Below are 27,158 nucleotides of genomic sequence, written 5' to 3'. Positions count from 1 at the left end.
GGTTATCTAGTCCCCGTTTGGGTGATAAATTCCACATTCGTTGTCGTCGAGGTCATCTAACGGGAGGCCCAGGAAACGAGCTGTTTCGACGGGGTCGGACTATAGGGAAAAGGGTGTTAGATGAGTTGGGTTTGTTGGACATGCAAAGAGGTGGTTAGTATCATGCGGAGCCTCATTGCACGCAGGACATATGTTTGGATTGTCGGGGTATATTCTGGATAAGTAGGAGTTTAACCTGCTACAATATCCAGAACGAAGTTGCGCGAGGATCACTCTGGTTTCGCGAGGCACCTCGAGCTCTACGTCTGCTATGGGTGGTGGTTTGAACGATTTGAGGATTTTGTTGCGGCTCTGTACTTTGGCACTTATCGCGGTCGTGTGAGGAGTGAAGGAGCACAGACTGTTCAATGTTACGACTAAAATTTTAGGGTTATTAACTGTTGCAATTTTTGTGCCATCGACTGAAATGTTCAGTCTGTATTCCTTCGTCCAATTTGTGAATATGGTCGCTGTGGATTTAGTGGGGGAGAGTGTCAGACTCCTTGCAGAGAAAAAGCGAGAATGTTCGGAGAGGTATTTACTTTTGAGCGGAGGAGCTGTTTACTTTTGAGCACATGCCATCGATTCCATTGCCCGACGTCAATATCAAGCAGTCATCAGCGTACAAGGTCACGAAAATTCCCGCTGGTGGTTGGGGGGGTTTCGAAACGTTGAAATTAAACAGTAGTGAGTAGAGGACACCGCCCTGTGGAACCCCCTGTTTAATTCTTCTAAGTTTGGAGTTCTGGCCCCGAAACAGTACGGATGAATGCCGACCGCTCAGATAGTTCATGGTCCAACGCTTCAGCCCTGGAGGGAGCGGTGATTGTTCTAGGTCCTCAAGTAGCGTTGTGTGATTGACTGTGTCAAAAGCTTTTGCCAGGTCCAGGGTGGCTTCCGGTTTACGCCATGAATTATCTGGGCGTTTATGGCGCTAAGTGCTGTGGTGATGCTGTGCACTTTTGGGAAGCCATGCTGATGGTCTGCTAGACTCAGGTGATGAGTGAACGTCGGGAGTAGCAAGGCCTCAAGTGTCTTCACTACTAGGGAAAAGAGTTATCGGGCGATAGGACTCCCCTTTGTTTGCTGGTTTCCCAGGTTTCAGTAGTGGGACCACTCTTCCGACTTTCTACACATCGGGTATTTGAAGAGTGGATATCGACAAGTTGTGGACCTTGGTGAGGTAGCTTACTCCCGTCGAGCCTAGATGTTTAGCATCAGCATGCTTATTCCGTCAGGGCTAATGGATTTAGACGATTTGGCCTTTTTGATGACACTCTGAACCTCCCCATCGGTGAAAGTAATTGTTGCGCAGTCTTTTGGCATTTTGCGCAGCCGTCAGTGGAACCGTGCAGTGAAAACTGCCGGCTAAAATAGCTCGCGCACTTCTTCGGGTCCGAGGAGGCATGGCCATCGAATTGAATTTCAACCCGGTCGTCATGTCTCTTCGGATTAGACAAGGCCTTGACAGTAGTCCAAAGCTTACTGACACCGGTGGAGAGATTGCAGGACTTCAGGTGCTCTATCCATTTTGTCCACTTATGTTGATTTACCATTTGCCGAATCTCCAAATTGAGATCCCTTATTCGGGGATCACAGGGATCGGCATGGCGTAAGGCGTCGCGCTCTTTTGCTAGTACAGCTGCTTCGGCTGGGAAATTTAAGCGGAGTTCCGCGATTCTACAAGCTGGTATGAAGCGAGCGGTAGCAGCAGCGATCACGTCCGTAGGAATTGGTAGTGCGTTGAAGGTGCTCTCAGTAAATTCTGTGAAACCGACCCAGTTAGCTTTGGTAAAGTTAATGAAGGTGCGGTTGTCCACAGAAATAAAGTAGGGAGGTTTCTCGATTGAGATAATTATGGGCAGATGGTCTGATGCGAGAGTTAGCATAGGTCGCCAGGTTATGCTATTTATCACACCACCGCTAGCGATGGTAATATCGGGCGAGCTATTACAGGTGCCCATAATTCTGGTGGGGGCTTCGTCATTTATTGTGCAGAATGTCGAATCGTCAATCTATTCCGCCAGCTCCATCCCCCTACGATCATTTGACAGGCAGGAATGCCAAAGATCGTGATGTGCGTTAAAGTCGCCTAGCACCAAACGGTTTTCACCACGAAGTTGCGCATCTATGTTCGGATGATATCCTGTTGGGCAACACGTTACTGGGGGGATGTATATATTAAACATTTCGAGCTCGACATCGCCTGACCGAACAGCTATACCCTGACATTCTAGGGTAGTGTCCCTGCGTTTGTTGTTGGTCAGACTGGGAGTCATGCTGTCTGTATGAGCTCCTTAGGGCCGTGGAAGTCCTATCTTGGCCACTCGACTGGAGCGGCAGCGCAGTGCTCGAACATGGTACAGGTTGCACAGCCGTTGAGGCAAATGTCGCATTATTGCGTTGACAGCATGGGGCCACGTAACTTGTGGTCCACTCCCTATGTGTCTTAAGGCCTGAACAGGTCTTAAGATGGCTCCATCCATTGTATGTATTGCACCTTACCGAGGTGGAGTTTGGATGGAGCCTTTTAGCGCAAACGCAGCAGTAAAATTTCTCGGGGTCCGGGTTGGACTTGATGCCAGCACGGGTCAGGAGGATACGGAGCAACCCTGCTGCTAGGCGCTGCTCCAATGACGACAAACTAAATCTAGAACTTACCGATCCAAACAGTGTTAGATCGCCGAAATAACATCCCTTGGCCGGATAAAATCCGGGTCAATTCCGGTATCGCAGAACCGGCTGTTGTGGGAATTGAACTCGCCTCGCTACCCTAACTCACCATGGCCGCCATTTTGGTTTTTTTGTGAAGGTACGCTCAGAGGTCGCGAAACTACTGCGAATGGGACTTTCGATACTCCCTTATACCATGATTTAGACAACAGCACGACTTCACAGCAGTAGGCTTGCAGGCGAGGGGTTAAAATGGGTTGCGCATTGCAGAAAACGCCTCAATAATTATTTTTAAATATTTGAAATTTTGGTTATTAATTGATGTTTGATGCTAACAGCATCATGGTATATGATATTATACCATGTTGATATAGGTGTAGACATATTTTTAAGCATTTTAATTAACTTATTAATGGGCTAACTGAAAATTCAATTTAACTATGAGTGGAAGGGAAGAAATAACTATTGTAACATAATTTGATATTATAAGTAATAATAATTTATATATATCAAAAAAGGAAAACTTATTATTGTCATACAAGTGATAATAATTCATTTAAACAATAAAGTAAAATTTCTCATTGTACTTATATCAAAAAAATAGTTACTGTTCCGATATTTTCTCTAATTTAAGTATAGACTTATTTAATCACAAACTTATTTGGTAAATATGTACTTAATGACCCCCACTTCGTAGGGGGTTGGGGTTGTAAGGGGTGACACAATTAAGTGTCCTTTTTATGAATTCGAAGGAATTACCCGTCGGTCACCCCTTAAAAAAAGGTTATGGAGGGTGGAAATACAAATATTTCTTTATTAATTAAATGGCTGATCTTTTGTGCCGCGTTTTTATGGAATGAATGAATATCGGAGATCGTCGAACTCCTTTCCGCACTGGCGGCCTTCGGCGCGCTTCACAAAAATAACCCTGGTCGGTCAAAAACCGGGGTGTTCATAATTCAATCGCGTCAAACTCCTTTCTGCACTGGCGGCCTTCGGCCGCACTCCAAAAAAATAACCCTGGTCGGTCCAAAACCAGGGTGTTCATAATTCAATTGCGTCAAACTCCTTTCTGCACAAACAGCAGCAAAAGGATTCACGAAATTTTAACCCTTCATATAATTTTTTGACGTGTGGCCGACGGCTAAATCCACTGAAATTGTATTTCACAGACTCCCTTCACATACCATCTGCCACTCCAACCCCTTCCGAAGTGGGAGTCATTAAGTACATAATTACCGCTTATTTATGTTTTATTATTTCATTTATTAATATTTAATTATATTTTTTCAGCATTTAGCGGTGGATATATGTACAATATTTTATTACAACTCTTGACATAAGAAATTACCATTTATTTTATATTGCTTATTTTAGTTTTTAAATATATAGACTTCTAAAATAAATTATTTGTTGAAGTTGCAATATCTTTATAGTATAAAATACGGTAGGCATACCAGGTAGCTGTCTTTGTATTTCAGCATGTAGCGATTATAATATGTACAATATTTTACATATAACTCTTTACATATATAAATTACCATACTGTTATATAGTTCTAAGTTTAGTTTTTAAATATATAGACTCCTAAAATAAGATATTTGTTGAAGTTGCAATATCTTTATGGTATAAAATACGGTAGATATAAATATTTTTTGAAAAGTAATTAAAAATTAGCTTTCGCAATACTGTTACGCAATGCTCAATAGCAATACTGGCAACACATTTGAATTTATTAACAACTTTTGTAAAACGAACGGACTTGTTTTTTGTTTTTGATAATTGTTTTAATATAATTATTTTATGTTTTTTTTTTATAGAAACATTTCCTAACAACTTATTTTGGATCAACAGGTTAGTATTATTTTCTATAATTTGAATTAAAATAATTTTCTCAGGGTTTCTGTTGGATCTCCACTGTTGGCAATGCATGCACATAAAATGTATTTATATAAGTATTATTGTAAAATGAATTGTTTGAATGTTTTTGTTTTTATATATTTATTTATTATATAGAATATTGTTATTTAGTTTTAAGATATATGGGTAAAAATAGGCCTCCTGTGGAATAGAACACCGCAAAAATCGGTAACGCACCTAGTTGCATACCTCATGGTGGTGTGGAAAATGCAATATAGATATAAGAAAATTTATAAAAATCTAACGAAATAAAACATATAGTATTTGACACAGAAAAAATTCTGGTTTTATTTAAACCAAGTATTTATATTAACAGGTTCGATTTTTAAATTGTTTCAGTGAATGCAAAGAGGTGTTGCAAATAAAGAAATTTCCCATGTTTCTAACTTTTATTGGTGGTGAGCACTATAGTACTGGCTTTGAAAACAATTAGATGCACACTAAAACATTTACTTTGATAAAAGCAATTTGATCGTAGGAGTAAATTACATTTAAGCAATTTTGTATCATTTACAACGTAATGTTTGTTTCTTTTCATCAGAACATATTTTTTACAATTTCACTTTCCAAATCGTTGTCATACATAAATCAGTTTCCAAATTAAAATCACTATATACGCAATCTAAATCAGGGTCTATTAATTATATGTAGCATCAGGGTCTTTTAATTATATTTAAATGTATAATGTATAATATAAATTTCATCCCAAAGACACCGAAACTTTTTATAAAATCCTCTGGAAAAAAATAATTTTAGTTATTATATATTATTACTTTATATGCACATAATTATTGATAAAAATTCTTGAGTGAGCAGTTTTATCAGGAGCATTATTAAATATTCATTATTTTACGAAGATTGGTTTGCAAATTTATAAGCCTTGCCTCAGTTTCGTTGAATAAGCATTTTCTGCATCCCGTTTTAGTTTGAAAAAATATTAAAGTTTAACATATAACAAAAATTGTTTGGACAACTTTTTTATAAATTAAAAGAAAATAGCAAGATGCAACCATTGTCCGGTTAAAATTCGGACATCTTGGCTGTCAATAGAAACTCAACCATTCAGTTGTGGTTCTGTTGACATCGGTCACCTGATTCTTACTCTTTACGATGGTCTAAATAACATTTGTATAAATATTGGCAGATGCTGCCAAAAAATTATCGATTAAAAGTGCAATTGATTATTTTATTCAAAAAATAATAAACCTGCATCCCTAGCAGAATTTACATTGTCGGTTGTTTAGGGTGAAGTTTGATTATGTTGTTTATGTCGTATGGCTAGAATTATGTGGTGGCTTTATAAAATATACTTAACTTGCTAATTATACATACTTTAAAGGACCATGTTATATTATGACAATATCCAATGTAAGTCACATAAAGATATAGCTTGCTAACCTCGCTGTCTATATCAAGAAATAATGTTAAGAAAGTTGGATAATGGTTGAGTAATCTGAAATGTGTTGACACATTAATACAATATACAAACTGTCAATAATTGATAGTATTAATATAAATATTGAAATAAATAAACCATTAAATTATTGAGGAATGGAAATAATATAGTTGATCTTTTATAATTGCTTAATGTTATGTTCGGTATCCTGCTGAATACAAAGCACGGCTTATACTAATATACTCATGTATATTTATAAAGGACGCTAAATCACTTGGTTAATTTGGAAACACTTTTTTGTAAATTATTAATACATATATACTTAAGTAGATGTTGTTGTTGTTGTTGTAGCGGCAGAGTTCTGCCGAGTTAACAGTTCTTGGCCGGAATAAACCCGGGTCCGTTCCGGTTACGTAGCCCCGACTGTCGTAGGAACGGATATCTGAGTATTTAAGTAGATAATAGTAAATTGTGAATAATATCCAGAATATTTTTTGGATTAAAAAATAAAACTTTGTATTTTTTTTATTTATAATATAGATGACAAAAGACTACGACTACTTATTAAAGGTGCTTTTAGTGGGAGATAGCGATGTTGGTAAACACGAAATATTATCCTGCCTTGAAGATGCATCATCAGAAAGTCCATTTTGTAGCGGAAATGGTAACCTTGAATAAAGTGATGTACTAAAGTAAATAATTAAATTATATCCAAAATTATAGCTTATAAAACAACGACTATTCTTCTGGAAGGGAAACGTGTTAAGCTGCAAATTTGGGATACATCTGGACAAGGCCGGTTTTGCACCATTATAAGGTCCTATTCAAGAGGGGCACAAGGAATCATCTTAGTTTACGATATTACAAACAAATGGAGCTTCGATGGAATTGACAGGTGGCTCAAGGAAGTGGAAGAGGTATATTGTACTCTATTTTTTTTATTAACCATGTCGTCACCTAATATGCAAAATAAGATTTAATGAAGATTTCTATGTTGTATGTACAAAAAGTTGAGGACGAAACATGATTTTCGTAAACCAAACTCTTATTTAATATATCCAAAATTTGTATCAATATCTCAAATAATTACGTTTCCATATCGTTTTTTGCAAAATTTCGATTTCTTTGGCGCCGAGTTAAACACATACCATACAGACTTATAGTTTTCAAGATATTTTTTATTTAAAATTCAAAAATTATAAAGGCAATGCACGCTATTTCACTATGTTTAACACACTTTTCACACCTTTATCAATTAATATGTTTGAAATTACACTGTATACGTTGAAATAAAGGGTGATCTATTTGGAGGTACCTACTTTTTTAAAGAAACAAACACAAAAAATTCAAATTGAATGGGAAATGTTTATATCATTCGAAAAAACATTATTTGGATTTTTTTTTTTAATTATCTCTTTCAAATGTTGTTCGCGGCTACGTCTCAGATGGTCCATACGTTGAGTAAAATGTTCGATGACTCGTTTGAGCATTTCGACTGGTAACTGGCGAATGACACGCGTGACTTTAGACTTTACATGTTAATCGGCCGGCCCAAAACGTGAAATTATCTGTTCACCGAATTGTTCTCTCAATAAATCCGTTGATTGATGCAATGTGTGGGAAGTGGCGCCCTCTTGTTGAAACCAACTGTCGCCGAGATCACGAGTCTCAATTTCAGGTATTAAAAAGTCGGTTATCATGGCGCGATGACGATTGTTGTTGTTGTTGTAACAGTTATCTAGTTCCCGCTTGGGTGGTAAGTTATAGTTTGGTTGTCGTCGAGGTCATCAAACGGGAGGCCCAGGAAACGAGATGTTTCGACAGGGTCGGACCATAGGTAAATGGGTTTTAGATGAGTGGGTTCGTTGGACATGCAAAAAGTGGTTAGTGTATATTTGGTATATAGGGGTCGATTCTGGATAAGTAGGAGCTTAACCTGTTACAGTATCCAGACCGAAGTTGCGCGAAGGTCACTCTAGATTCACAAGGCAACTCGAGCTCTACGTCTGCGATGGGTGGTGGTTTGACTCCTAGTATGCCATTCACTGAAAGGGAGTCGGTGAAGGTGTTGATGGCTCCACTATGAATGGCGGTCATTGCTTGTCTAAAGTTCGTTGCGTCCGAAGTCTGGTCGGCGTATTGTCTAATGTCGTCGACGTAATCAAGAAAGGACCTTTTGATTTTCTTAGGGGGCGGTTCCGCTTCAAGCAGACGATTGCAGGTGTGGTTTCTACGGAAATATCCCAGCAGAAACTGCTTGAAGAGGAGCTCGTTATGTTCCTTAACCGGAAGCATACGGGCCCCACAATGCAGTTGTTCTATTGGGAACATCAAGAGGCATCCCGTGATAGTCCGGAGTACATTGTTTTGACAAGTATGAAGCTTTTTCGTTCGCGTTGCACTACATCCAGGCGACCATATTGGAGCAGCATAGTTAAAGACTGGTCGGCCGATTGCCTTGTAAGTTGCCAGCAGCGTTTCTTTGACCTTTCCCCAAGAGCTGTCGGCAAGCGATTGGATGATTTTGTTGCGGCTCTGTACTTTAGCAGTTATCGCGGTCGTGTGACTGAAGGAGCACAGGCTGTCGAATGTAACGCCTAAAATTTAAGGGTTGTTCGGAATTTTAATGTTATCGACTGAAATGTCTAGATCTAGTCTCTAATCCTTCGTCCAGTTTGTAAAAATTGTCGCTGTGTAATTAGTGGGGGAGGATGTCAGGCTCCTTGCAGAAAGATAGCGAGAAAGGTCGGAGAGATAGCCGTTTCCTTTCGAGCACATGCCATAGATTCCATTGCCCGACGTCAATATCGTGCAGTCATCAGCGTACGAGGTCATGGAATTCCCTCAGGTGGCTGGGGGAGTTTGGAATTTCGGTCGCCATTGACGGTTACGTTGGGTGCGTTCGAGATGGCAATTACGACAGCAGTGTTACAAATTTGTCAAAGAATCTCTTTAGGTTGCTCTTCGTCCCAAATGCGGCAATTTTGCTTATTGACATAACCATTGAGCCAGAAGTATGCCCCATCTCTAAACAAATTTTGGCTCGAAAACCTCGGATCTTTTTGGAACTTTTCAAGAGCCCATATAGCGAAGCTATATCGCTTGGAAAGTCGAGCGTCTTCAGGACCTTTATTTTGCCCAAATCTTCAGTTCAAATTTTTCAAATTCTCTTTTTACTCGTGTTTAATTTTTCAGCCAAAATTCATGTAGTAACATTTGCCTCAATACCAATTATTTCACGCACTTTTTCCACCAATTCAGCACGATTACTAGCTTCTGGACAACCTGGCATTTGGTCGTCATTTAAATTTTCACGACCATTTATAAATCGTGTTAACTGCCTATAAACTTGAGTACGACTCATACAATCATCACCATAAACTTTTCTTTCATAAGTTCGTATGTTTCATCTTTTTTTTTTAATGTTTGGCACAAAATTGTATAATTGCTCTTTGTAAAAATTTAACAAATGCACACTATTTCGGTTGTTGAAATGACTGTAACTTTAATATATGTATATAATTCCCAACGGCAACTATATCGCGATAATATACATATCTGTCAGCGTCAAAAGAAAGTGTACACCTTTTTCTCATACATTTCACTCTTTATTTCAATATAAAAATATTAATTTTTTTTCAAATCAATTATGATTTATACATTATTGAATATTGTTCTTACAAAAACTTAACAGCAATCCAAAATAAAATCCACAAGTACAAAACAACACATACAAAACCAAATATATTCAATATTTCAGGCGTCAAAACAAAGTGTACAGTTTAAGAAAAATTAAAAAATTCAAAAGCTAATACTTTGTTTGTCTTCCCTTTGCATGGATAACTGCTTCCAACCTCCTTGGCATTGATTCCACTTAGTTGGACACTACTTCCGGGGAAATCTTGGACCACTCCTCTTGTAAAATGTCCTTTAGAGAATTTTTACTGGCTATGCTCCTTTTTCTTACTTTTCGGTCCAAATGTTCCCACAGATGCTCAATGGGGTTTAGGTCCGTGGATTGTGGGGGACTATCCAGCTGTTTAGGTGTACGGTAAAGCAACCATTCCTTTATTATTCTTGCCGTATGCTTAGGATCGTTATACTGTTGGAAGATCCAGGATTGATCTAAGCCCAATTTTTCAATACTGGGGAGCAAATTTTCTTTTAAAATATTTAGTTAATTTATTTATTTAGTTCATTGTGCTATCAATCAACACCAGCCTTTACACTCCACTTGCCGCCATACACCCCCAAACCATCACCGAACCCCCACCATGCTATACAGTGGATGTAATATTTTTCTGTTCAAACTCTTGATTTTTGTTTCTCCAAATTTTAGTACTTTTTTTCTTCCTGAAACCTTCGAACGTGCTTTCGTCAAAAAAAATTACGTTAATTCAGAACGATTTGTCCTTATTTTTATATTTTTCCGGAAATTGCAATCGTCGCTTTTGTTTCTGTGTAGAGATGTGTGGTTTTTTCCTCGGTACCCGGCCATAGAGACCATTGGCATGCAACGCTTGCCTGATGGTGCTGGCACTTACGTTCAGTCCGGATATTCTGGACATTTCCTCAGACATTTTTACGGCACTGACAGTTGGATCTATCTTTAGCTCTCACAACTGATCGCATTTCTGTATCACTGAGCCGCTTTGGCCTACCCGAACGTGTTGGATCTTCTAATTCTCCAAACTTTTTTTGCTTATCAATAATTTTTTTCACTGTGTTATGGCTTCTTCCAATTATCGAAGCAATTTCGCGGAAAAATTTTCTGTCTTTCCTAAAATTGATCACTAATTTTCTTACATCCAATGAAGTTTGCTTACCCATTGTCAAATTGATGTGCTCTTGGCAAATTTCCAAACGCAAATAAAATTCTATCTAAATAAGGATACTAAATAACATTAGAATGAAACAATTACAAAGAAAGAACTATGGATAACGATATATTTTTTTGCGTAAAATAAGTATGCGAGGCCTATTACCGTAACTGTACACTTTGTTTTGACGCGTGAAATACTGAGAATATGAGAATTATTTTGTTCGTATTGTTTTTGTATTTATGGATTTTTTTTGGATTGCTGTTAATTTTTTGTAAGAACAATATTTAATCATTCATAAATGATAATTTATTTGAAGATTTTTAGATATTTTTATACTGAGATAAAGACTGAAATGTATGAGAAAATGGTGTACACTTTCTTTTGACGCTGACAGTAGATATATTATATCAGGTAAGTATGTATTTAGCGATGTGCATTTTGGGAATTAATGTTAATGCGAGGTGAGGCAAATATGTTGGTTGGAACAAAATCCCGCATTTCTTGGTATCACGGTGTCAGACTAAAGGGTATTAACTCGGCAACATAAGCCTGAAAATGTTGGCTACTATGCTATAAAAACTCGATTATATGATTATTATTATAACTAATTATGAACTCGTGAGTACGTTATACAGTGACACAACTTATTATTCGTTGAAAGTGGGAAATGGAAAGGCGTGTTTAGTTGATGTTTATCGACCAGAATGTCTTGGGTGCCGACAAGCATAGGTATTATAAAAACTTTTAATATAATTTTAGATTTTATCTGGTAAATAACGTTTGCTCTTCCACTCTTATGCTATGTTACAAAGATATGAAGAAATTCACCTGATTGATTTCTTAAATGTATAATTATCTAAAGTTATTAGGCAACAAATAAAGTAAATGTAATTTTTATTGTTTCAGCATGCTCCTGGTATTCCAAAAGTATTAGTTGGGAATAGACTACACCTTGCTTTTAAAAGACAGGTTTTAGCTAAACACGCAGAGCTTTATGCTTCTCGTAATAATATGTCATGCTTTGAAATATCCCCACTTTGTGATTTTAATATCAGAGAGTCTTTTTGCGAACTCGCTCGAATGGCGCTGCACAGAAATGGTATGGAACGGATCTGGCGTAATAATAAAGGTAAGTGAATGTTCATGTAATCATACATGTATCGCAAACTAACAACAAAAGAGTCTCTCAAAAATTTTCAAAATAATTTTATTACAATATATCAGTTTGTAATACACTTCCCTACATACCTAGGAAACTTTATTGTCATCACTATCGTACTTAACTGGAAACTGACCGTTAGGTCTGCTTATGAGTTAATTGCGTCGTTTGCTCTGCTTGTGCAGTATCAACTAAATAATAGTATGTAGTAATAGCTGTGTCACTATTGCTGCAAAAAATCGTAAATTTTCTGCTGTATTTTGCGAAGTTGTGTCTCTATCTGAAAAAAGTGAGTTAAATTATCTGTTTAGTTTTCAGTTTTTTGCTTCTGTTGAACATTTGTCATTTTTCGAGTTGCCACTCTTTTGTAGTTAGTGTGCGATATACATATATTATTTTTGAAGATATTTTTTTTGAATCAATTTTCTGTATGTAAAACTAATCTGTATGGTTACAAGTAAATTGTGGCTAAGTGAACTAAATTTTAAGTTTAACAATCTTAGATAAATAATGAAGATATATTAATGAATAGTAAGTATGAAGATAATGCCGTGGTAAAAATTAAAATATAAAGATAATAGCGTGTAAAATAAATATGAACCAAATTTCCATCACACCTTTTTTTCTATTCCAGTCGGTACCACTTTGATCCGGTGAAGTAATAATTAACTGAACTTGTTGATGAAGATATAGAGTTCATAAAGCTCGTTAAGTCAGTCGTCTTCCTAGTTTATAGTAGAATTTACTGTATTTTCTGGTAGAATTTCCAATTTTGTTTTGTCAGTTAACCTCTTGTGTACACATTTCTGTGGCTGTAGAACCAACTTCTATTTAATATCCTGAACAGGGTATATTAAGTTTGCCACGAAGTTTGTAACATCCAGAAGGAAACGTCGGAGACCCTATAAAATATATACTAAATTATCAGCATGATGAGCTGAGTTGATTTAGCCGGATGTCCGGCTGTCTGTATATATACAAACTAGTCCCTCAGTTTTTAGGCTATCGATATGAAATTTTGCACTTGTCCTTTTCTCACTAAGAAGCTGCTCATTTGTCGGAACGGCCGACATCGAACCACTATAGCATATAGCTGTCATACAAACTGAACAATCGGAAACAAGTACTTGTATAGGAAAATTTTTTATTTGACGTACTATCTCCACGAAATTTGGCATGAAGCCTCGGTGCAACCGAAGTTAACTTTTTTAAACTAATATTTTCTTTCGTTAAAGTACGGTTAACGATCATCTGGAATTTCGTTTATTGTAAATTTTTTTGAATGAGAGTTCACTAATTTTTGGGAATATGTAAATTCTGTATATGGAATATAAAGGGGTTTTGATTACAATACTATGGAATAATTTTTTTTCAGAAAGAAGATTTTAAGATAGTATCCTCCGAATTGGTGGTTAAAATGTAAATGAGCGGATAGAATAAAATAAAGAATATATATATATACAAGGTGCGCAAGGTGCAAAGTAAACAGTAAAAAAGTAACAAAGTAAACTCTAGTGGCGCCATCTAAATGTCTAGTGCGTTAAAATCTGCTATCCTTTATCGACTTTCAGTAAAAATTTCATGACATTTCATCTATTGGAAGTGAAGTTATTGAGTTTTAAGTGTCAGTATGTTTTTGTCATCGGTGCGAAAATGAGCTTCGAACAAAGAGCCAACATTAAATTTTGTTTTAAAATTGGTAAAACTTTTACCGAAACGTTTCAATTGATGAAACAAGTTTATGGCGATGATTGCCTATCCCGTAGCAGAGTGCACGACTGGTTTCAACGTTTTCAAAGTGGTCGTGTGGACATAAATGAGAAATGAGCCGAAACCCAAAAAATCGTGCCTGGAGAAGTCAAAGGTGAAGACAATGCTGATTTGTTTTTATGATTCCAAGGGTATTGTCCACAAAGAATTTGTTCCACCCGGCCAAAACGTTAATGCGGTATTCTACCTTGGAGTTTTGAAGCGTTTGGTGTGCCGTATTCGGCGTGTTCGGCCCGAATATCGCGAAGATGGAAGTTGGCGTTTGTTGCACGATAATGCGCCGTCTCATCGATCGACGCTTGTGGCCGATTATTTGACCAAAAATCACATTTTAACAATCAACCACTGCCCGTATTCACCTGATATGGTACCGTGCGACTTCTACCTTTTTGGAAAAATGCATTTGCCGATGAAAGGAAAGCGTTATGCAGACGTGGAGGCCATTCAAATGGAAATACCCTAAAAACAAAATCCCTGAAAATTTTTGCCCTTAATATTTATTTTATGTACTGGACCAAGGTGCAAATATGTCCCGTTGAAAATACACGAAAACTGATATTTTATTTTTAAAGCTCTATAGCATAGTATTAGAGCTAAATCACTAACTCCAAAACTGCACTAGATATTTTAACTTTAAGTTTGTGCAGTTTTAAAATTTCGTAAATTTGTAAGAGTTACAACTTAGCAGCAATCGGCACTTTTGTAGAGTGTTCAATTCTGAAAAAAAAACCGATTTATAATCGGTTCATGCAGTAAGAACAATACAGTGGACCGTACCACACACACAGCATATAGGGATAAGCATCACCATACCTTTATGATTCCACCTCTCGCCTTAGAAGTTCTTGCAGTATAGTTGGTGATTAAACTCAATATAGCGTGTGTATGTGTTCGTATGTTATCTATTTTAAAGTGTACATATTTATAGTGCATAATACAATCTTATATCTTAGGTCAAACAAGTTATCATATGAATACATCTTAACCTAACTAAATATGTTTGTATTTTTAATTGTTGTATAAATGCATTCGTGCCTCATATAAATGTATGTGTGTTGCATATAATAATAGACTTTGCGTTGCCAGTCTATTTTATTTTTTTATAAGAAATAAAAGATTCGTTTGTCTTTTATAAATCGTGGTTTATTAAAGAGCTGCAAGGGAACAATAATTTTTATGAAGTGGTTAAAGATACTTATTAAATTGGGGGAGTTGGTGCTGGATCCTCGTTCTTAGTCCTTAATGCTGGAATCGTAGTCCTTTGTCTTGGGCACGCTTGAGTTAATTGTGATCGTCACTTGTCTCGTCAATTCGAGTATTAACTATTACTTGACTCGTCACTTAGAGTATTAGAAATCAACTGTCCTTGTAGAATGTCAAGCTGTGTCTTTTATACTTTCTTCCGTCACTAATAATTTGATCACTTTGGATTTTCATACAATCGGCGAGGTCGTGCTGATGCGTGTCTTGGGAGTCGCCTGACTACGCCGCGGCGATGGGAGGCAGTTAGTCGACCACTGTCGCGCCTCGCGGTGCGGTAAAGAAGTGTGTGATGTTGCTCACCGCACATCTGACAAAGGCCCCTTGACTCACATGCGGTTGTTTCATGGGTGTGCGCCAGACAATTCAGGCAGTGGCCATGTGCCTGGGCGATTTGCTGTCGTTGGACTGGTGACATACCTTTAAATATGCCGCAATGTTGCAACCGGTGTAGGCGACGACATAGCGGGCATCGGAGACGGTGCTGCTCCGCAGACAGCGATGTTGACGGGGTTAGTGGCCGCGTGCTACTACGAGGAGCGATTGGAGGGGCTGTGGTAGCCGTAGTTCGATCGACCTTTTACCGGATTTATGTTTTTTTGATTTATTAATTTTAGCGGTTTTTGGTTCTTATCGGGTTATTATTTACGGTTGTTCGGTATTATCGGCTGTGAGTAAGAAGCATAGCTTTACGAGCGGTCTAGTTAGTGTTCCGGTTTGCGTACGGATATCGACTACTCGGATGTGACCGTCGGAACCATGGTGAAGGTTTTCTATGCGGCCAAGCCGCCATTCGGTAGGGGGGAGACAATCATCGTGTACTAGCACGTAATCTCCAAGCATCGGCGCCTTTTCTGGAGCTTTCCAGCGGTACCTTTTGTGGAGGTCCTTTAAATAATCTTATTTCCATCGGCGGCTAAAATTGTGATAGATAATTTTGATTCTTTCCCATCGGTTTAGTAAGGATAGCGACTCCACGTCTGGCTCAGGTATGGCCAGAATGGGTGCTCCTTTGAGAAAATGCCCAGGAGTTAAAGCGGTGAAATCGGAGAGATCTTGCGAGAGGATTGTGATTGGCCGTGAATTGAGTACGGCTTCAATTCGAATTAATAAGGTCGTGAATTCTTCATAATTAAACTTGTAGTTCCCAGCTACTTTTTTGAAGTGGGATTTGAAGCTTTTTACAGCTGATGCCCATAAACCACCCATATGAGGAGCGCTTGGGGGGATAAACTGCCAATTAATACCTTGAGGTGCGTACTTCTGTACAATCTCAGGTGAGACTTGTTTGATAAGTCCACAAACTGTTTCTCAGTGGCTCTTTTGGCTCCAATAAACGTTTTGCCGTTGTCATTCATTATTTTTGAAGGAAAACCACGCCGTCCGACGAAGCGAGCGAATGCCGCGAGAAAAGCCTCTGTCGTCAGATTTGTACATAGCTCAAGGTGAACAGCTTTTGCCCTAAAACAAACAAAAACTGCCACATAGCCTTTCATTAAAGTGGGAGATCTTAACATTGAAGCCTTTATCTGGAAAGGCCCAGCAAAGTTGCAGCGTTCAGGTGGAAGTGCTGCCATTATCTGCGTTCGCATTTTTTGCTTGTACGTTGTGCAAACTTTGCACATGTAAATGCACTTCTTTATTTGATGCTTAAGACGGGGAATATAAAACTCTTGGCGGACTATTTGTTGCATGAGGCGGTGCTCGGCGTGTAGCATCAGTATGTGGACATAATGCAGGTATAATGTGGCAAGCCGTGCTTTTTCTGGTATTATTATGGGATGTCGTTCGTTGTATGTCAGGCTGGAGTTGACAAGCCGACCATTCGCACGAAGCAAACCCTTTGTGTCCAGAAATGGATTTAGTACTAAAAGTGAGCTCTTTTTATCGATTGGCTTCGAATCTTTTAGCAATGATATTTCTCGGCTGATGTAGCGCGTTTGAGTAGATGCGATAAGAGCTCCTTTTGCTTTTTGTAAGTGTAGGTACGTTAATCGCATTGGGGGTATATTAGAGGTGTTCCGTTAACTTTAGTTTTGAGCTGCTCTATAAATTTGATCATATAGGCAACTACTCTGGGGGCTCGGGGGAACGATGAGAATCGCTCAAGGATGTCAGTATCATCCGATGTTGCATGAAAGGAGTCGATTTTTCGACTTTCTGGGGCAATTATATTGCGCATGGGCGCTTGTGGCCAATAATCGGGAGATTCTGTTAACCAGCGGGGGCCACTCCACCAGAGAGTGGTGGTGGCAAGATGCAGGGGTTTGCACCCTCTTGTACCTAGATCAGCAGGATTATCAGCACTGGCCACATGTCGCCAAGTGGCTGATCCTACTAGGTCAAGGACTTGAGACGTTCGATTGAAAATATACGTCCATGCATGTGGTGGTTTTTCTAACCATGCTAATACGATTTTGGAATCGGACCATAGATATAATTTATATTGTGCCATGTTTAAATGCGTTTGTACGATGGACACGAGTTTGGCTAGTAGTAGCGCTCCACATAGTTCAAGTCGTGGTAGACTTATTGTTTTTAAAGGAGCCACTTTTGCTTTTGCTACTAATAAGTGGCTTGTGGTCGCAGTGTCGCTTTGTGTGCGAACATATATAGTTGCGCAATATGCCTTTTCAGAAGCGTCACAGAAGCCGTGTAGTTCGACTTTGTGCTCTGGGGCATAATTTACCCATCGTGGGATTTGTATCTGTGAGATATCATTTAGATTGCTCGCAAACTGGGACCACTTTTCTAAACGAAGTGGTTTTACTTGTTCGTCCCAGTCGGTTCCATCTAACCATAATTCTTGTATTAGAATTTTGGCTTGTATCATAACTGGCGAAAGCCATCCTGCGGGGTCGAAAAGTTTCGCACAGAGGATAGAATTTGCCGCTTTGTTATGGCGGATAATGCAGATATTGACTCTGTAGTGTATGAAAACTGGTCAGATATCGCATTCCATTTGATCCCCAGAGTTTTTGTTGTACTTTCCTTTTCGAATTTAAGGAAATTAGTATCTAACAAATTTTCATGTGGTATATTCTTTAGAATATAAGGGTGGTTCGCCGTTATCTTTTTCAACGGAAACCCTGCGGTATTTAGGGCTTGTATCACTTGTGATAGTGACTCGTATGCTTGTGGAAGACTGTGACTTTTAGACAAGATATCGTCTACGTTTGTGTTTTTAACACCTGGGTTGCTAGAGGAAATTCTGACTTGGTGTTTTCTGCCAATTCGTGCAGTGTTCGAATGGCTAGATATGGAGCACAGTTGACGCCACAGGTAACTGTTTTTAATTTATAGTCGCGGAGTGGACTATTGGGAGATTTTCGGAAAATAATTCGCTGAAAATCTTGATTGTCTTTATGTATGGCTATTTGTCTATACATTTTTTCGACGTCTCCGTTATATACGTATTTGAATATACGCCAATTTGAAATGAGTAGCATTAAATCTGGTTGGAGCGTGGGTCCCGTAAATAGGATATCATTTAGGGAATTCCCCGCGCCGGTGGATCTTGATGCATTAAAGACAACTCTTACTTTAGTTGTTTTTTTGTCTGGCTTTACTACTGCGTGATGAGGCAAGTAAAATGAGTAATATTTGCCATTTATGATTTTTTCGCATGGGCTTACTTCCTCCATGTGATCTAAATGGCTTAAGCTCACCTTTTTTTTTATTTTTTTAGTTTTTTTCACCGTGTATATGTGTATATATAATATATAACTTTCTGTATATATGTGTTTAATACACTTCATCGCACTTTGGATGTTTTTTGTTTTTCCTCTTATTTTTTTTAAACACTACACTGCAATTGTTCGTCTCTGTAGATATCTTTTTGTTTTCACTATCCCACTGCACTTTGCGTTATGTTCACTTTATGAACGTACAATATATATAATATATATAATTTTTTTTTTTTGTTAAACACCCATAGTGCCGTCCACTAGGTCTCGAAGGACCATAGCTAATTCCAACCTTTTGGAATTATTGACTCACCAGTCACTAAGTGTATAATAATAAAATGTGTATATAAAATAGGCGGGAATCTTCACGTTGACGAGGTGTCTGCTTCGAACCTGATACGCGGCGGGAATCTTCACGATGACGAGGTGTCTGCTTCGAACTTGATACGCAAAAAAAGGTTAGCCGCTTCCCTTGTTTTGGTTTTGTTGGTGGTTGGTGGGGTGATCGCCGATGTGTTGGATATCCTGGGTGGCAGGGTCGTTGTGTGAGGTGTATGTTGCGTAAGGTGAGGTGGTGAATGTTGCGAGAGGTGATGTGGTGAATGTTGCTGATGTGTGATGTAAATTGTGTTAGTTGATGTGTAGATTGTGTTAGGTGTGTTGGTGTGTATGTTTTCGGGACGACGTAGGCTCATTTAGCCAATAAGTATGTATGTATATTATCGGTTTGGTGTCGAATTATGTTATACATAAGTATGTATGTATGTTGTGTTATCAACTTGATGTCGGATTTAGTGTCCGGTGTCTTAAATACTGGATTAATGGTGTTTGTTATTGTTTGTGATGAAATTGGATTCATCGTTGGTGGTACTGATGATGTGGTGGCTGAATGTGTAACTATATGACTGTATATACCTATGTTATATGTTAGTTTATGTATATACGAGTATGTACGTTTTGTACTACCTCAACATATCAATGATAAGCATGTTCAAAGACATTTGAACAGTTGGGGTGAATGCCGCAGTTTTCGGACGCCTTGCCCAACGTTTATTCTCACTTCTAACAAAATTTATCTTGGTTTTGTCTGTTCATAGTCTTTTTTTTCATTTATTTGGTCATTCCATTCGACATGAGTTTTAGCGCATTGTATGCGACAGGTTTGTTCACATCGGCACTTTACAAGCGTTTCTCAACTGACCGAGTGCGAATTTGAACTCCTCTCTCCCCCTTAATTGCAGCAGCTGACTTGAATGGGCCCTACGACGATACAATTCTCATAAAATTATCGCCTGAGCTTTTGTTTTTTTGTTATAATAGGGCTTAGTGCACAAATGTGGAAGTTCACCCCAATAAGTCCTGCAATTCGCTGAATCCTTCGACCTTAATTTCTCGTTTTTTTGTTTTCTTAACTATTTGCCCTTCCGTTTAGCAATACTGCGCCCATGCTCTACAGAAAACAACCGATTATTTCTTTGGTTTAGCCGGAGAGTTGATAACCATATTTTTTTTGCGAATAAGATGCCAGCTTTCCCTCAAACAAAAAAGTTTAACAGAAAATGTACTGTTGAAAAATAATTTCCAATTGAATATTACTGGGTAAAGTGTTCTTATATTTTTTGTGTATATCTAGTTGTCCACAAAATAATAGGAATGGCAATTTGAAAAATATATTTGGATGCATAATACAAGGTGCAATTCAAAAGTTTCAGGACTTTTATTAAAAAACGAATATTATTTGTTTTTTTTTTTGAAAAATTTATTGGTCGCCTTCAAAATAGGCTCCTTCCGCCTGAATACAACGTTTTGCACGTTCAAGAAGGTTATCGTCATTAAGGTCATTTGTCGGTATAGCGTTGAGGATGGCGGTCGTCGCCTTTTGGTGGGATCAATGTCTGCATAGCGGTTTCCTTTCATGGCCAAATGTAGTTTTCCGAACAAATAAAAATCGCAGGGTGCCATATCAGGCGAATAGGGTGAATGGTTGATGATATGAATGCGATTTTTGGTCAAATTGAATGTTGAATTCTGAGGTCTTTTTCGTGTTGTTTCAAAGTGTGCGGGACAAATCGAGCACAAACCTTTCTGAGGCCCAAATTTTCTGTCAAAATACGATAAATCGACGCTGCGGATATTGATAATTCCGATTCCATATATTTAAGCGATGATTTCGGCTCTTTTTTAATGAATTCACGCATAATTTCCGTGTTTTTTTCGTTCACAACATCTTTTGGCCGGCCCGAACGTTCGTCGTCTTCCAAGTCCTCCCGTCCCTCTTGAAAACGTTTAAACCACTCGTGAATACGGGATAGACAATCATCGCCATAAACTTGTTTCATCATTTGATGAGTTTTGGTAAAAGTTTTACCAAGTTTAAAACATAACTTAATGTTGGCTCTTTGTTCGATGCTCATTTTCCGACCGACACTACAAATGTAATGCCACATGTAGGGCGATATTTCAGCTGTTATATAAGTCAGCTGTTATATAAATTTTATACGGCAACACTGAAGAATACACAATTGAGGTATAACAATTTCAGACAGATGGCGCCACTAAAAGCCGCATTGTTTAAAAAGTCCTGGAACTTTTGAATTGTACCTTGTATATATAAATAACGGAATATTGATATCAAAAGACGAAACAAAATTTTAATCTGATGATTGTTATTTTCGTTCAGCTTTGCTAGTTGTCGGAGACCCTTGTAAATGTTTTTCACAAAAAAATAGGAGTGTTAGACATTTCGTTTCTAAAATAATAATTTATCATAAAAAATATTTGCATAATTAGAAAATTAAGGAAGGAGAATTCCATAATCTGGAAGCAATTTGAATTAGTTATTATTAATTTAACAATTGGATTATTTGGAATTGGAATAGATTGTGGTCAGATGAATCCAAAACTGAATTATTTGTTAGTAAAAGCTCTAGAAACTTGGTGCGGCGTCCACCTAACACGAAAAATAATTCCTGATTTACAACAAAAACCGCCAAACATGGTGGCGCTTAAATCATGGTATGGGATAGCTTTTCACATAGTTGCGTTGGTCAAATTCTCTTGATTGAACGCGTCTTGGATCAACTGGGATATGTCAAAATATTAGATTAGAAATATTAGGTAATGTTACCATCTTCCTGATAGAATATAACATTTATTTGGGTATACCAACATATGATAATGACCATCAACTTATCAGCAAGTGTATAAAGCAGAATTGTAGAGTCAACGGAGTTGAGGTTATGTATCAGTCTGTTCAGTCTCCTGACCTCAAACCCATAAAAACCCTACTAAAACTAACCAATTCGAGTGATTTCTGGCAGTTAGTGAAAGAGATTTGGGAAGTATTACCCTTTTCAACATTGCCAGGATATCATAGACTCTCTTTCCAGGAAGTGTGTTGCTCTATTTAAAAAATCAAAGTTTTTCAAAGAAATATGATTAGATATATTATTCTAATATTCAGTAAAAGTTTAAAATCATTTAAATATAAATCTTTTGGAAATTTTCGTACTACATAAAATACTCCTATTTTAATATAATATATTGTATCAATGACTATATAATATTATTCTAATATTCAGTAAAAGTTTGAAATCATTTTAATATAAATCTTTTGGAAATTTTCGTACTACATAAAATACTCCTATTTTAATATAATATATTGTATCAATGACTTGTGCAAAAATTTTGAGACCTAAAACATGTTTTTTATTAAAAATTGAGAGATTCGTTTTCTTATTGACGTCACTATTATTTTTTTGTTGACAACTGTATATACAGTATTACAAAAAAAAAACTTAACTCAGTAATATTCGAGGGGAAATAATTTTTCAACTTTCAATAGTTTTGTAAAACTTTTTTTGCAATTTTTAATATTAAATAAACTTGAATAATAAGAAAAATGTAGTGAAGTTTTAGAGGTCATAGAGATATTTATATTTAAATTCGAAAAATTCAGGAATTTAAAAAATGCAATTTTTCGACTTATAAGGGATTTTACTTAAACACTTCACCAATAGGTGCTACAATACCTACATATTTTGCAAACGAACAAAAATATATATATTGCGAAGTAAGTAATTTTTTCAATTCAAAGTGGTATGGTTCAAGTTGGTTGTCATCGAAGTTATCTAACGGGAGGCCCAGGAAACCGCATTAGCGGTCGTCACAAAAACTAACCCTGGTAGTTATCAAAAGAAGAGAAATACTGAAAATTTTGTATTACCCATCACACGATTGTGGGTTTTGTATTTGGTAATATTTCTCTTATTATTTGCCACGTTTGTAAAACTCAGAAGATAGATAATGAATGATCAGCGTGAGGTGCTGAGGCTAGGCATGTCCGTCGTTGTTGTTGTAACAGTTATCCAGACCCTGTTTGTTTTTGTTTTGAGTCCCACAACACCCGCGTAATTTGTGATGACAAGGTCGATTGTCTTGTAAGTTACCAACAACGTTTCTTTGCCTTTTCCCATGTGTTGCTTTTGTTGCGGCTTTGTAATTTTGCAATAATCTGTTTATCTGTCATGAGGATCTGCGACTTTTTCCAACAATTTGGATAATATCCGAAACTGAAAATTGCATTCAAAAACAAGGACAGCATTACTACAGCAATATTTGGTAGCTCCATTAGCATTTTGGAGTAATTTTATCATGTTTTGTCGACTTTTTTTGATTCATTTCTTTTATGATATTAAATTTTTAATTTCACAACTAAAAGTTTTGATAGGCTAGAGCGACTCAATATCTGTGTCGGGCAAAGTTGAAAGCTTAAAAGTATTTTTTGACAATTAAGCTTAAATATAATCTCTAGATGGTTTGAAAAGCAAATTGACATTACCTCATCATTTCAAGCCTAATTACCTCTTACATCCCTTATAGCCATATTGGAATCAACCGGCGGCTTAATGTGTTTTTGCGCTTTCCAAAGAGAGTTATGTTTTTTTTTTTTTTTTGAATTTGGGCTTTCCAAAGAGAGTTATGTTTTTTTTTGTTGAACTTGGGCTCAGCTGCTTTATATAATTTTCAGTGTTGTATTCTTCAGCAGACTTAAGCGCTTTTCTTAATTTATGTACAGCAGACTTCAATTGCAGCAGAGTGAAAGAGGATCGATTTACCTGCCCTTCACGTCTAGCTTGCCTTTTTTCAGTTACAAGCTTTTCTATATCAACATTTGTGATTTTTCTAAGACAAGAACTTGTTAGTTTTGTTTGGATAAAAAAGATAAAAACGGCTGTTGTGGGAATTATCAGTTCGGTCAGTTTCTATGGCACGGATAGATGATTCGACATTCTGCACAATGAATGACGAAGTCTCCATAAGAATTGTTGGTACCAGCATTAGTTCGCTTGATATTACCATCGCTACGCTGGTCTGATAGCCTAACCTTGTGACCTATGCTAACTATCCCATCAGACCATCTACTCATAAAGCCGCATCTTTGTCATCCTCAACAAAGCTAACGCTACACAGAATTTACTGAGCGAACCTTCAACGGTAGTGCGTTCTTCCTACGGTCGTAATCGTAGGCGAACGCCAATTCCGCATGGTGATCGCTACTGCTCGTTTCGTTCCGGCTGGAGATTCAATAACTGACTATCTATCATAAGCGGATAAAATGGGTGAAGCGTTTGAAGTCTGGTAACATCCCCACTTGTCCAATCCGAAGAAACACGAGGATCAGGTTGAAATCTAATACGATGAGCATACATCCTTGGACTCGAAGAAGTGCTGGTGCTATTTTATCCGGAAAGTTACACTGTATATTGTACCATATACAAGGCCAAAAGACGTGTTACCCTACAGCTACGCAAAATGCCAAAAGACTGTACCCCGCTTGCCTTCCCCTATGAGGAGGTTCAATTGTTATTACCAAGACGAAATCGTCAAAATGAATCGGCCCAAATGGCATAAGCAATAGAATTGCAAAACTATCGATCGGACTACTCGATAATTTCTATAGGTTAAAAAATACTATAGAAATCTACTTATTTTTCGTTGTTTTACATTAAGAGACTTTGGCATTGTACACTTCATTTTTCTGAAATACGCAAAAAAAATTATTAAAGTTACAATTTTTCAAACTGTTTTGAGAGTTGACGAGTTATATTAGAGTACATGTTTTATACATTTACTAATGTAATATGAGAACAGAAAATTTATACTTGAAATACGTTTCGGTTGAGTACTTTATTCTTCAATAATCCACATTATTTGTTTTAAAATAGTAATTTGCTGACGTTTTTAGCCTTTAGCGCTATCAGATATAGCAATTTAGCCTGGCTAAACATTCTCTCCGTCTCTGTAAAATTAAAATTAATTAACGTGATATTCATCTACTTATATGCACTGCAGGCAGACTAATGCCTCTGGGCGTATGTATAAGTATGTATGTATAAACAGGCATGTTCCAGAAACCAAATAAAATTGATGTGATTTTTATTTCACATCGAAACAATTTGAAGCAAATGACATTTGTTTTCAACTGATATGTAAATATTTTATTTCCAAAAATTTTGCAAGAACATGAGTGCTGCAGGGAGAGTATTGCAAAATAGAGACGTCACAAAGGACTAGACTTCTACGGGATAATTCAAATACGTTTGAGGTTGCTATTGTATGGTTTTAATACCGTTATTGACTATTTTTTATATATTTGTATTTAGCTTTGTATCACATTATCTAGAAAGTAACACCGTATATAAATGCATCAGCGATTCCACTTCTTCTACAACAGGTACTTTCACTGTTAAGATTTCTTACACAAGGATGTTTCCTTCGCTTAGTAATAATTCAATATTTTTATGTTTGTCCCTAAGTAGTAGGAAAATCATGCATTAATATTATTATATTTAGCAAAAGTTTGACAGTGAAAGAAAAGTTCTATTCCAGATCACCTTCCTCTACATAGCTCTGACCCCGTAAGGACCCATAGGACAGTTCAGTTAGAACTCCTATCATTGCGATGAGATTAACCTTGCTAAGGGAAAGTAATTCAAACGATCTCTTTGGACCAAAAAATCTCGCTATCGCACAGGTTCTGGTTGCTAACTAACGCTCATCAGCTTTGCAGTTCCCAGCGATTCCGCTGTGACCAAGCACCCAAACCAATCTGATATGGAAATTACTTCATGCTATTGCTAGTGAGGTTAAACATTCCTTAACAACCTTGAGTACTGGAAAACCGTGGCATCAAAAATTCTGAATCGCGGCTGCATTAATGAATAACTAGAGGTGCAGCCGTCATTTCAGAACATTAGAAATATTACCTAATATTTCCGCAACATTCCTTCTAATGCATCCAACACCTAATTAAGATGTAAAAAATAGTTAAATTTAATAATTTGTATATGATTTTTAAAAATTGTCTGTACTTATGAATTTGAAACTACATGCGCGCAACCAAGCCAATGATGAAAAGATGATTTTGAGACTACCATCCCCTCAAGCGCTGTCAGAGATTTCTGTTAAAGTTTCTATGAGTTTCTTAAAGCCTAAATGATAACTCTAACCTAAACTATTGTGTACGTGTGATCGTTCTGTGTTAATTCCTTCAATGTATTGGAGTTTGCGTAGCCGTGACTTGCTGCGATGTTATCCAAAATTAGACTTCACATTTGATATTACTAAACAATATCATTATGCAGATTTATTAAGAAATTTTGCAATTTTATGAATATTGTTGGTAAGTCTAGTTAAGCCATAAACCATCGATAGTCAAACTAACTAGTCCCATCGATTGTTTTACAGCTCTAACAAACATGTTGACTTACTTCTGTTAGATGACTTCGATAGCAATTAACTTACGACTTGCCACACAAGCAGGGTCTCGATAATCGATAAAAGACTTTATTTGTATTGAAAATTTGTTTACTCCTATACAAACTGGCCAGTCAAAATCACATATTATAGCTTCGGTACAATCGAAGTTATCGATTTTTTCTAGTTTTTTTTAATAAATTAAGACTGTTTTTTTTTTTACTATTTTATTTCATATATTTTAAAAACTTTCTATTTATAGTTTTGTCTTTGCAAGAGCTATGCTGCCGCACAATTGTTAGATGCACAACTGTATACGCGATTGATTCCTTAAGTTTGCCAACATCAGTGAAGTCAACACTAAAATCATATGCTCTAACAACATCTCAGAGTATTCATAACATCAATCATGGTTCCAGATTTAAATATCAATGTAAATATCCATTGAATCATAATCGAAATAGTTGTGCTATTTCATGATTAAATATGTAAATATTTTCACCGCTATTATATAAGTGTATATTGTAATTTCAAAACAAAAAGTACGATTTTGTTATTATATTTAATTTATTCTGATTTTGTGTCGTGAATAAATGGGTTTTAAAACAATATTTATATGTACGGGTGCGTTCGAGCTACGTAATAATTACAGCAGTACAGCAACTCTGTTGCAC

At 37.0% G+C, this 27,158-nt stretch overlaps 1 protein-coding gene and 1 pseudogene across 1 annotated transcript; one reads left to right on the top strand and one right to left on the bottom strand.

Moving 5' to 3' along the window:
- Positions 1–9,509, bottom strand: LOC118683639 (uncharacterized; annotated as a pseudogene).
- Positions 5,794–27,093, top strand: Rab40 (RAS oncogene family member Rab40). Its single transcript, XM_036376813.2, has 5 exons — positions 5,794–6,000; positions 6,569–6,692; positions 6,752–6,945; positions 11,758–11,980; positions 26,747–27,093. The coding sequence occupies exons 1-5, from the start codon at positions 5,986–5,988 to the stop codon at positions 26,962–26,964; spliced, it is 774 nt and encodes a 257-aa protein (XP_036232706.2). The 5' UTR covers positions 5,794–5,985; the 3' UTR covers positions 26,965–27,093.
- The last annotated feature ends 65 nt before the right edge of the window (positions 27,094–27,158 follow it).

The sequence above is a fragment of the Bactrocera oleae genome, chromosome 5 (assembly GCF_042242935.1).
Source record: "Bactrocera oleae isolate idBacOlea1 chromosome 5, idBacOlea1, whole genome shotgun sequence".
In the NCBI taxonomy this organism is placed as follows: domain Eukaryota; kingdom Metazoa; phylum Arthropoda; class Insecta; order Diptera; family Tephritidae; genus Bactrocera; species Bactrocera oleae.
This window is presented reverse-complemented; position numbering and strand designations above follow the sequence as displayed.